The sequence below is a fragment of the Anabrus simplex genome, chromosome 2 (genome assembly GCF_040414725.1).
Source record: "Anabrus simplex isolate iqAnaSimp1 chromosome 2, ASM4041472v1, whole genome shotgun sequence".
Lineage (NCBI taxonomy): Eukaryota > Metazoa > Arthropoda > Insecta > Orthoptera > Tettigoniidae > Anabrus > Anabrus simplex.
Genome location: NC_090266.1, coordinates 874,439,889 through 874,452,012, shown reverse-complemented (window position 1 = coordinate 874,452,012; position 12,124 = coordinate 874,439,889). Strand labels below are relative to the sequence as shown.

The 12,124-nt window shown below is 38.9% G+C and overlaps 1 protein-coding gene across 4 annotated transcripts in view; it reads right to left on the bottom strand.

Annotated features, from left to right (window-relative positions):
• phtm (phantom) overlaps positions 1–12,124 on the bottom strand; it is a 486,877-nt gene that overhangs the window by 336,062 nt on the left and 138,691 nt on the right. For all 4 annotated transcript variants that reach the window (XM_067139510.2, XM_067139509.2, XM_067139508.2 and 1 more), the window contains one exon: positions 11,619–11,973. In XM_067139510.2, the coding sequence (XP_066995611.2) occupies positions 11,619–11,964 (346 nt within the window). In that variant the 5' untranslated portion in view covers positions 11,965–11,973. The remainder of the gene's footprint in view (positions 1–11,618; positions 11,974–12,124) is intronic.

The following is a 12,124-nucleotide window of genomic DNA, read 5'->3' as shown; positions in this document are numbered from 1 at the left end:
TGTTGAAGTAGTTTCCACTTTAGTTCGATAAAGGAGTTCATTTAGGCGCTGATTTTGAATGCGACGCGTTGAGGTGTACGTCCCGGTACAATTATTATTATTATTATTATTATTATTATTATTATTATTATTATTATTATATTTATTATTATTATTATTATTATTATTATTATTATTATTATTATTATTATTATTATTATTATTATTATTATTATTATTATTATTATTACCACGGCCTGCAACTCTCCCTCATTACAATATGGTAACAGAACATTTACATGTCGCTAAGAAACTCACTTACGGAAAGAATCTTTTTAAGTTTGTGTTAATAAAATCTGCGTCTTTTACTGAACGCTATTGCTCATTTTGTTGCAAAGCGCACTTTATGTGTGCTGTTCTAATTTATATTCCATTGTACACCTTACGTTTTGTTACACACTCGATACAACACCACTTTTAATCGGCAATAAAGATATCATACTTAGCTAATCATGATCGAAGTTTCATAGCTAATAACCGGGACTGAAGCCATTCCGGTTGAAATACTTAACTGTTCAGTGTACAATTGATATAGTAACCTTCAGAGCTGAACTGCTGTCAGCGACTGAACATAATGTCCTAGGATCCTGGAAGTACTTAAAATTGCCATCCCCCTACCGCTTACTCTACATAGGCCTATTACTGCACAAAATACAACCCTTATCTCTCATTTCCAAACACATACAGGGCTCTTTCTAAATTACACAGTTAGTAAGCAGCCTTTAGGCGGTTGAGTGAGCAAATACACTACGCACATTGTTATTTCCACTTACTTGAAGAGTCAGATGACAAAATACAGCGGTAAAATTAAAGCTGCATTCAGGTGTTACGGTAATGATGTATTGGGACCTGACGATCAATCAGAACAGAACTTTTCAAAAGAGGCCCCTATAAGAAGTGCAAGAAGAAAGGAAAAGTTGGGAAATACCAGGTTGTACATGAGCGCTTGGCCCGTCGCGTCCTGAAGACAGGAAAATGTATTCCATTATCGTAGAGACAACTTTCAATTTAAAATAAAAATAATAATACGTTATAATTTTTATAGTTCAGTGCGTTTAACTGAGCATTTTGCATATATGCTGTTTTTAACACCTGACATTATTTTTAAAATATGTAGTAAAGGAAGATACCCGCGTTTCGCTACGGTTTTAAACTGAAAGTTATTTTTCAAAAATTGACTGAGCCTGTAACGTACTCCAGTTCGTACGTCTAACGGTTTTGGGGGAATGATTAACTTTCTTTCCTTTTCCTAACATGCATTTGAACCCCGTACAGCAGAATTGAAATGTGTTTCAAACCTATCTTTTTTAACATCTAAGATGTAAAAGCGATCAACCTGTAACGTTGTACATCGAAGTGTAATGGGGGAAGGAATTATTTTTAGGCGGTGATGGTTTTAACAATATTTCTTAACATCTAGGACATAGAAGACCATCCTTCATGTACAACTTTAAGATCGTGCCTGACATGGTTTCGGAAGAATGGATATTGTGTTTTTTAGAGTCAACCACCATCTAAACCCCTCAGGAGAAGAACAGTTTGATTTATATGGTATTTTACATCCAGGACGTAAACGAAGAACTTTCTCGTAAAATTCCAGATTTGAACGTCAAACGAATTTGGACGGATGACTAATTTCGTTTGAGGAGATAACCCCATTTAACACCTTAGAACATTTCCTATTTCACACCTAGGATTTAAAATATATACCACTATTCGGAATGTTGTCTTCGTTCGTTATACGGTTTCGGAGCAAGGAATGAATACTGTGCATCTGTTTTCGAATCTTAACCCCCATTTAACACTCTGATGGCTTACATTTGTTTCAGTCTTCCTGTTACTTAACACCTAGGATACGATTTGAAACTTTAAGTTCATAATTCAAACACTTTCATAGAAGTGAATATTTTTGTCATCATTCCTCATCCCCCAGTCGAAACGCGAAGTGGTGTATTGTTTGAAGACAACTTCTTGTTTTAAATCAAAGACATCGAATTTATTGTGTACTAGCAAGATACCCGTGCTTCGCTACGGTATTACACTGAAATTTAGAATTGATTGCTTATTGTTTTATATATAATCCGCCGAAATACACGATCTGACTCGTTTTCTGAGAGAATGCGCCAAAATTCGTGATCTGACTCGTTTCCTAATAGATTACGGCAAGTTTCCTCCCATTTTCAATCATTCTTTCCAGTAATCGATTTCGTACTTCCCGGGCTAGGTCCAGATATTCCAACCGGTCAGTTGGCTCCCTAAATCTTTGCCATCTTTCCCTATAAGCATTTTAATATGGATCAAATCCTTGAGGAAATACGGCGTGGTGCCGTCTTGGGTGCCTTGGTGGTACTGAACCCGCGGCCGGAGAGAAATCGTAGTCATTACCCGTCCAGGACCCGTTTCCATCTTGGTCCGCACATTTTGACGACGGTCCAGAACATTATTATTATTATTATTATTATTATTATTATTATTATTATTATTATTATTATTATTATTATTATTATTATTATTATTATAATTTTTATAATATTATTTTATAATTTTATATTATTATTATTATTATTATTATTATTATTATTATTATTATTATCAATGTTCTAGACCCCACAGCAAGATGCAAGACCGCTACTTGGCGGTAAATTACATCTGCTGCCATGGTCATTGTTGAGAATGTGACCAGCACCATTGTCGCGCGTAGGCAAGTGTGCGGGATTTCTGGCCATACGAATGACATACTTCCGTGCATTATTTACCTTATTATAGAGGTGAAAAATTGAACGTTCAATCTCATTCCTATCGTTTATTTCATATGTGTTAAAATTGTTATTTATATGCCAGGGGAATCTACTGTAATCTAAGAACGTTCTCCGAAGGAAAAGATGGCTCTTGATAACGAACCCAGGAAAGATTAAAAATGATCGGTTTATGATCAGAATAAGTGCATCGAAAATCTACAGCCTGTTTCCAGGCATTCGACAGGGTCAGGAATGGAATGCATAAAGCCCCCATCTAGCGGCGACAATAGGAATTGTGCCGCCAGCCAAAACCTGTCGCACTCCTCTGGGGCAATGATTAATGGATGACAAATGAAATGAAATTATTTTGCACAGTGTTGCTGAAATGAATGATGACAGGGAAAACCGGAGTATCCGGAGAAAAACCTGTCCCGCCCCCGTTTTATCCAGCACGAATGTCACATGGAGAGACCGGGATTTGAACCACGGAGCCCAGCTGTGAGAGGCCGGCGCGCTGCCGCCTGAGCAACGGAGGCTCCTTATAAATACATAATGAACAGTAAAATCAATTGGTCTCACCTCCTTTTACACCCCACCGCCGTTAAGTATACTTACCCCCCCCCCCCCCTCCCAAAAAACTAAAAGAAGGCGTGTTTCTTTATGTTTAAAGGAGATTCCAAACACAAATGTTCACGTCTATTACCTTCAGTTATGAGATAAAAATAATTAACTTTCTTTCACTTTCACACTCCTCCCCTCCCCCCTAAGTGAATTTTCCGGCAAAAATTCTTGTTACATTAATAGTAAAGGATCATCTAAATACCAATTATCACGACTGTAACATCTTCAGTTTTTTTATTTATGTGTCCTCGTGAAAGGAGTTCAACTCCTTTTCACTCCCGCCCCCAAAACGGGCTTTACTTTGTTTTAAAAGGAGATCCAAATACCAATTTTCACGTCTGTAGGCCCTAACAACTTTAGTTTTTATTAGATGTAAGTATTCTCATACAATTAAGTCAATTAATTTTTCAATTTTTTCAACTCGCCCCCCCCCCCCCACTTCATTGGATTTTCCGAGAATACTTCTTTCTTTACTTTTAAAGCAGATTCCAAATATCAAATTTCACGTCTGTAACATCTTCATTTTTGAGATAACATCAGCCTAATTAAAAGAATTCAACACCATTTTCAGTCACTTTTACCCCCCCCCCCCTCCACCCAAGTGGTATTTCCGGAAACATAAATACAAGTTTTAAAAATACAATTTTTCACTTCTGTAACATGTTAAGTTTTTTAGATATACTGTAGAAATTCTGATTTTAAAATTTCACCCCCTTTTTTGTTCCCCTTAAGAGGAATTTCCAAAAACAAATCACCTATGTTTCTTTACATTTACAGGAGATTCCAAATACCACTTTTTACGTTTGTAACATGCTACGTTTCTCAGATATTCTGTAGATATAGTCTTTTAAAAAAATTCACCCCAATTTGTCACTCCTGTTTAACCGCCATTAATTGGATATTCCAAAAACAAAAAAAAATACTTGTTTCTTTATTTTTAAAGGAGATCCCATACACAAATTTTCAGTTCTGTAATATGTTCATTTTCTGAGATACAGGTATATGTATAATCATTAAAGGCATTCAACCCATTATTCACCCTTTTACACCCCTCTTATTAGGATTTACAGAAAACAAAAAAATACGTGTTCCTTTATTGTTAAAGGAGATTCTAAATACCAATTTTTACATCTGTAAACTTTTAAAGTTTTAAGATGTATACACACTCATTTTAAAAATTCACCCCCCTCTTCAGCCCCCATTACTTGGATTTTCAAAAAACGAAAATATACCTGTTTCTTTATTTTTAAAGTAAATCCCATATACCAATTTTCAGGTCTGTAATATCTTCAGGTTCTGAAATATAAGTACCCTCATTAAAGGCATTCAACCACTTTTTCAGCCTTTTCCACCCTTCCTATTGGGATTTTCCGAAAACAAACAAATACGTGTCTGTTTATTTTTAAAGGAGGTTCTAAATACCAATTTTTACATCTATAAACTTTAAAAGTTGTGAGATATAGATACACTCATTTTAAAAATTCCACTCCCCATTAATAGGATTTTCCAAAAACAAAAACAAAAATACGTGTTTCCTTATTTTTAAAAGAGATCAAAAGTACCTATTTTCAGGTCTGTAATATCTTAAGTTTCTGACATATAAGTACCGGTATCCTGATTAAAGGCATTCAACCCCTTTCTCACCCTTTTTTACCCGTCCTATTTTGATTTTCTGAAAACAAAAAATACGTGTTTCCTTATTTTTAAAGAAGATTCTAAATACCAATTTTCACATTTGTAAACTTTTAAAGTTTTGAGATATAGATACATTCATTTTATAATTTCACCCCCCTTTTCACCCCCTTAGCGACAGAATATCCAAAAATCCTCTCTTAGCGAGCACCTACATCTTGATATGAATGTATCCCCAAAATTTCATTTCATAATGTCCAGTAGTTTTGGCTCGCCGATGATGAATCAGTCAGTCAGTCAGGACAAGCTATTTTATATATATAGATAGAGGGCAGAACCGATCTCTGACAAACACTGAGACGAAACCTCCTTTATTATTTAGGCCTATTATAGGGCCTATGTCCGGCTCCATGGCTAAATTTTTAGCGTGCTGGCCTTTGGTCACAGGGGTCCCGGCTTCGATTTCCGGCAGGGTGGGCAATTTTAACCATAACTGGTTAATTTCGCTGGCACGGGGGCTGGGTGTATGTGTCGTCTTCATCATCATTTCATCCTCATCACGACGCGCAGGTCTCCTACGGGAGTCAGATCGAAAGACCTGCATCTGGCTAGCCGAACTTGTCCTCGGACACGCCCGGCACTAAAAACCATACGCCATTTCATTTCATAGGGCCTATATTTTTTTGCTAGTGGCTTTACGTCGCTCCGACACAGATAGGTCTTACGGCGACGATGGGGTAGGAAAGGGCTAGGAGTCGGAAGGAAGCGGACGTGGCCTTAATTAAGGAACAGCTCCAGCATTTGCCTGGTGTGAAAATGGGAAACCTCGGAAAACCATCTTCAGGACTGCCGACAGTGGTATTCGAACCCACTATCTCCCGGATGCAACCTCACAGCTGCGCGCCCCAAACTGCACGGCTAACTCGCCCGGTCTGTTATACAATAATTTTGTGGGAAGTAATTAGTGATTTGAGAGGCTTAAATCTTGAAATATTAGACATTCAACGTCCGCAAGAATTCGTAGGTACCATTAATGGTATACAGTCACAAAAATATGTTCTTCTAATTGTGTATCAATTTGAACATTATTTCTCTTTAACCCCTGAGTTTTTCAAATAATATGTTTTGGCAATAAATGAAAGGAATCGGAAATTCAGTTCAGTACATTGGCTGTTGTGGAGACTTAGTTTTACAACTTCAACAACTTCTACATGATCTCAATCCTTATACGTGAAATATTTTGAATTATATCATATTTGGCACCTACAACATCCAAAGTTCTTGTAAAATTGCAAATTCAAACGTCAGAAGGTTTGCAGGGATGAATAATTTTTGTCATAAGTCATCACCCCAAGCCAAAACCTCTAAGAGATGTATTGTTTTAAGACATTTTCTTATTTAAAATGTAAAACATGGGAGCAACCATCACGTGAAAATTTAACCTCTTGTGTCAATCGGTTTCAAAGAAATGAATATTATGTCGTCAAGCCCCAAACCCCAGTCGAACCCCTTTAGAAGTTCATTGATTCAAGACCACTTATCATTTAAAATCTAAGACCCATACGCGCAATCATCATGTGAAATTTCAACTTCGCAAGTTAAAAACAGTTTGGGAGATACGAACATTTATTTTGTCAGGCCTTTCCCTCTCGATCAAAACGCCTTAGCGGTATATTGTCTTAAGACAACCTCTTATTTAAAATTTAAGACATATAGGACAACCATCATGTGAAGTTTCAAGCTCGTATTTCAAACGGTTTGAGAAGAGGGAACATTTAGGTCGTCAGATACGGCTACCCCTAGTATTGATTAAAGACCATTTCGTATGTTAAATCTATTACATAAAGGAGCAATCATCATGTGAAATTTATTCTGATATGCCAGTCGAATTCAGGGATATGAATATTTGTGATTTTAGGCCTCACTCTCATGGTCAAAACCCTTTAGAGATATATTATTTAAAACCACTTTTTATTTAAATTCCAAGACATATACGAGCAACCGTTATGTGAAATTTCAAGCTCGTATGCCGAATTGTTTGAGAGAAATGAATATTTATGTTGTCAGCACACCCCTCCAGTCAAAACCTCTTAGGGGTGTATTACTTTAAGCTCACGTTTTATTGAAAATCCAAGACATACAGGAGAAACCATCATGTCAAATTTCAACCTAGTATGTCAAACGGTTTCAGAGAAAGGAATATTTTTGTTTTGAGGGATTAACTCCTATTTAACCTTTGAGGCTGAATATTTCTAAACGTGTCTAATTTAACATATTGTATACAATAAGCAATTTAAACATTGTCTAGTCAACAGTTTCGGATGAATGAATATTTTGGTTTTTAGTGATGAACCCTCATCCCTCTAGGGGTGGAAAATGTTTGAAACCATTCCGTAGTGGGTGCCTATTGCCTTTTATATATAGCCTCCATGGCTCAGGCAGCAGCACGTCGGCCTCTCACCGCTGGGTTCCGTGGTTCAAATCCCGGTCGCTCCATGCGAGATTTGTGCTGGACATAGCGGAGGTGGGACAGGTTTCTCTCCGGGTACTCAGGTTTTCCCTGTCATATTTCATTCCAGGAACACTCTCCACTGCCATTTCATTTCATTTCTCAGTCATTAATCATTGCCCCACAGGAGTGCGACAGGCTTCGGCAGCCGGCACAATTCCTATTCTCGCCGCAAGATGGGGCTTCATTCATTCCATCCCTGACCCGGTCACTGACTGGAAAACAGGTTGTAGATTTTCATTTTCATATATATGTACAAATTTTTACGTCTGTAACGTCTTCAGTTTTAGAAATAGGCTATAAGTATCCTCATAAAAAGAATTCAACTCCTTCTTCATTTCTTTTCAATCCCTTAGTGGATTTTCAGAGGAAAAAGTACCTGTTTCTTTATTTTCAAAGGAGATTGCAAATACCAATTTTCACATCTGCAAAACCTTCAGTTTTTGAGATATAAGTTTCCTCATAAACATATTTCAATTTATTTCACATCTCCCTCACCCATTAAGCCCATTAGTGGATTTTTCGAAAACAAAAACTATATGTTTCTTTATTTCTAAAAGGGAAGCTAAATACCAGTTTTCACGTCTGTAACATATTCAGTTTTTGAGATATATCGTAGATTTACTCATTTTAAAAATGTCACCCCATTTCTGTCCGGCTCCATGGCTAAATGGTTAACGTGCTGGCCTTTGGTCATAGGGGTCCCGGGTTCGATTCCCGAAATGGTCGGGAAATTTAACCATAATTGGTTAATTTCACTGGCACGGGATCTGGGTGTGTGTGTCGTCTTCATCATAATTTCCTCCTCATCACGACGCGCAGGTCGCCTACGGGTGTCAACTCAAGTGACCTGCATCTGGCAAACCTAACTTGTCCTCGGACAATCCCGGCACGAAAAGCCATACGCCATTTCATTTTTTCATTTACCCCATTTATCACTTCATTCACCACCCCCCCCCCCCTTTCCCCAAGTGGATTTTCTGAAAACAAAAAACACGTGTTTCTATATTTTTAAAGGAGATTCCAAATACCAATTTTTACGTCTCTAAACTGTCACGTTTTTGAGATAAAGATAAGCTGATTTAATCAATTCACCCCCCCCCCCCCATTTCACCCTCGTTGGCGACGGAATATCCAAAAATCCTCTCTAGAGACTACCTATACTATCCCCAAAATATCATTTCTTTCGGTCCAGTGGTTATGGCTCGGCGATGATTAATCAGTCAGTCAGGACATGTTATATATATATAACCAGCAGTTACCCGCGGCTTCGCTCGCGTTGATTTCTAATTTGTTAAAAGTAATCGTTCATCGGTACTGTACAAAGCATTATCTGAAAATCAATAAAGTATAAAAACTCACCGAAAAATTAAGTTTCATTTATCCCAGAAACTCTGTGTAAACCACGTTTGCGGTACTGCATTTGGAGGCTGCATTTTTCAAATTGAGAGAAGACTATTTCTCACATGTACAGTTCTATGTCGCGTGGTCATCTTAATCCCAAAATATAATACCAAAAATGTGGTTTCCACAAAGTTTCAGAGAAAAATGAAACTCAATTTTTGATGAGTTTTTATACTTTATTGATTTTCATATAATGTCTTTGTACAGTACTGAGGAAGGATTACTTTTAACATATTACGAAATTCACGCGAGCAAGGCCGCGGTTAACTGTTAGTTTTATATATATAGATTGTACGAAGAGATATTTCCACTTACTGAGGTGCACATGGCCTTGAGGTTCGCACAACCTACACCAAAAATGATTACGAGGTTGATTCTTGGGGGCAAAGGCAGCTGGGCGTACAGCTACACACTCTACCCCGCCAGGTTCCGAGGTTACGGATAGTGGAAACCGTCACTTTCCACCCGTCCTAGACCCTCCATGGCATATACGGGGATGAATTCGCTTTTAATATTGTACAAAATATCCAAAAATGATAAATAATGTAACTTTAAAGTTAAATAAGAAGGTCATACTAGCCTAATTCATAAACATTTTAAGTGTTCAGACAGACAGGTACATACAGAGAAAAAGATATGTAATTACACAAAAATCCAGATTCTACTAATTACGCTATTAATTTAGTGTGATTTTACTGCTAACTGCCTTATGGGTGGGAATGTTGGACCTTTGTTTTTAGAAATGTGTTTTAACGTGACAATAAATCAACTGACACTCCTAAATGGTGAATGATTAATTCGGGGTACAATTCTTCAAACTTGGGTTCAAAACGATGCGCTGCACTGTCATAATAATAATTATTAATATTATTTAATAATAATGATAATAATTATCAATGACCATGGGAAGGCACTGTCTCAAGAAGACCGAAGTCCGGCCGCACATGGGCCTCTGCGGAGCGAGAAGACCGCTGTATTCGCCAAATAGCTGTGGTGGATCGCACCGCATCTGCAGTAGCCATTAGAACTTCACTTGGCAGCAGAATACAGCGAATGTAAATTTAAAAAAAAAACGATTGTTCGAAGGACAGGTCTGAGCCAAACGTCCTGTAGCGTTCATGCCACTAACTCCAAATCCCTGCCATCTGCGACTTCAGAGGTGTCAAGCTAGAGCTCATTGGAGGGCTGAGTGGAGATCTGTTGTGTTCTCAGATGAGAGCCGTTCCTTTCTTGGTGCCAGTGATTACCGTAGTTTGGTAAGAAGGAGGCCAGGTAAGCGCTTGGAACCAAGCTGTCTGTGGCGTCGACACGCTGGACCTACACCAGGATTTATGGTCTGGGGTGCGATTTCCTTAGCAGGAACAACCGTTGTTTCCCAGTAACCTTGACAGCAGATTTGTTCGTCGGACTGCTGATTGAAGCCGTTGTGCTGCCGTCCATTCACAGTATTCAAGGGGATGGGGGAGGCGTTTTCCAACAGGATAACGCTCGTCCTCATACCACTGCTGTCACCCAACGTGCTGTACAGGGTGTCGACCAGTCGCCTTGGCCTTCGAGATCACCAGACCTTTCGCACCTTGAGCACGTGTGGGAGATTATGGGACGACAAATCCAGCGTCATCCAATACCAGCATTACCCATTGCTAATTTGAGTGACCAAGTGCAACAGACGTGGAAATCCATCCCACAAAATGATACACGGCACCTATACGACACAATGTATGCACGTTTGTTTACTTGCATTTAAAATCGTGGCGACTAGAGCGGTTATTATTGTACCACGATGCCTCATGTCTTCTCGCGCATACTTGAACCTCTGACGTGGAAACTTCAATCAAATAAATGTTAACCTAGACAATTGCTTATCCTAAATTGCATTCCCCTATACTAATGACTTCTTGGAGTTGGGATCCAATTTTGCACCAGTGTACAAGCATCTGGAAGCATCAAGGTACAGGATATTTTGTCCCGCAGGAGTTCCTTTACATGCTAGTAAATATTCCGGCACGAGGTTGACGTATCTGAGCACGTTCGAGTACCACCGGACTGAGTCAGGATCAAACTCGCCATCCTGGGCGCTCTGCCAACCGAACCACTCAGCCCGTCTCTTCAACAAGCTCTGAATGATATGGAATATTTCTCATTTGACGTACAATTCGCCGTGTCGTTATATTTTTGGTTAGCTAATACACTTTTCTGAAATGGGTTTCACGTCTTGCACGTTACATTCTTATCTGGATGCGCTAGAAATCCCTGAACAGGAATCGGAATTGAGTGGACAACCTTGCCCCTTGTCATGCAGACCTACTCTATCAAGGACGGTGAAAGACCTCATCGCAAAGAATCCACTTCAGTGCCTTGACTGGCCTGGAAATTCACCTGATCTTAACCCAACAGAGAATCATTGGGTGACGGACAAGAAACCGTTATGTATAAATGGCTTCATTACAAATGGGAATTTGAAAAGCGCTGTAGTATGCGTATTTCGAAATCGAAATACGCAAGCTCCTCATTGATTCTGCACCTAAAAGAGTTAGAAATGCTATGCAGGCCAAAGTTGCATGTAATAGCAAGTGTAAAATTCAAGTGTTGCAAAACAAATATAAGGAAGACAATTTACATGTACATGTTAATTCTGTTTGGCCTCATCTTAGATAACGTAGTGAGTTACTTACCGTAACCCTGCATTATGCCATGCGTCAGGAAGAGGGGCGCTCTACCACTACACGCCTCCTGCGACAGCGCCTGGCGGATGATGCGGCAGTCAGACAGAACCACAGCCAAAACACTACCCAGTCGTAGACTATATATAGGACCATATCGCCGCGCCAGATCTGTGAGACTCTCGTGGGGCACTTGTTCATCCAACCAGGGCAGATAGCCCAATACAGGCACACCCCAGGGGCCTGAAGGAAGAGACAGAGTTGTACGCAGGCGTTGCCACGCCCACAGCGTCGCGACCACAGTTAGCAGGGTCCCCATCATCATGAACGACCAGTCCTGTGTAAGCATTTCCAGCATCGCGCCTGCCTGTTCACAAAGAACAATATTTTATCACTTAACCCAGTAGCAACATACATTTTTTTTCTAAAACAGCACATGTCAGAAAAACAAAATTTCGAGATATACAAAAACAACTATGTAAAGCCAGCATATAAAGGATTAAGAAATAAAGTTCCTA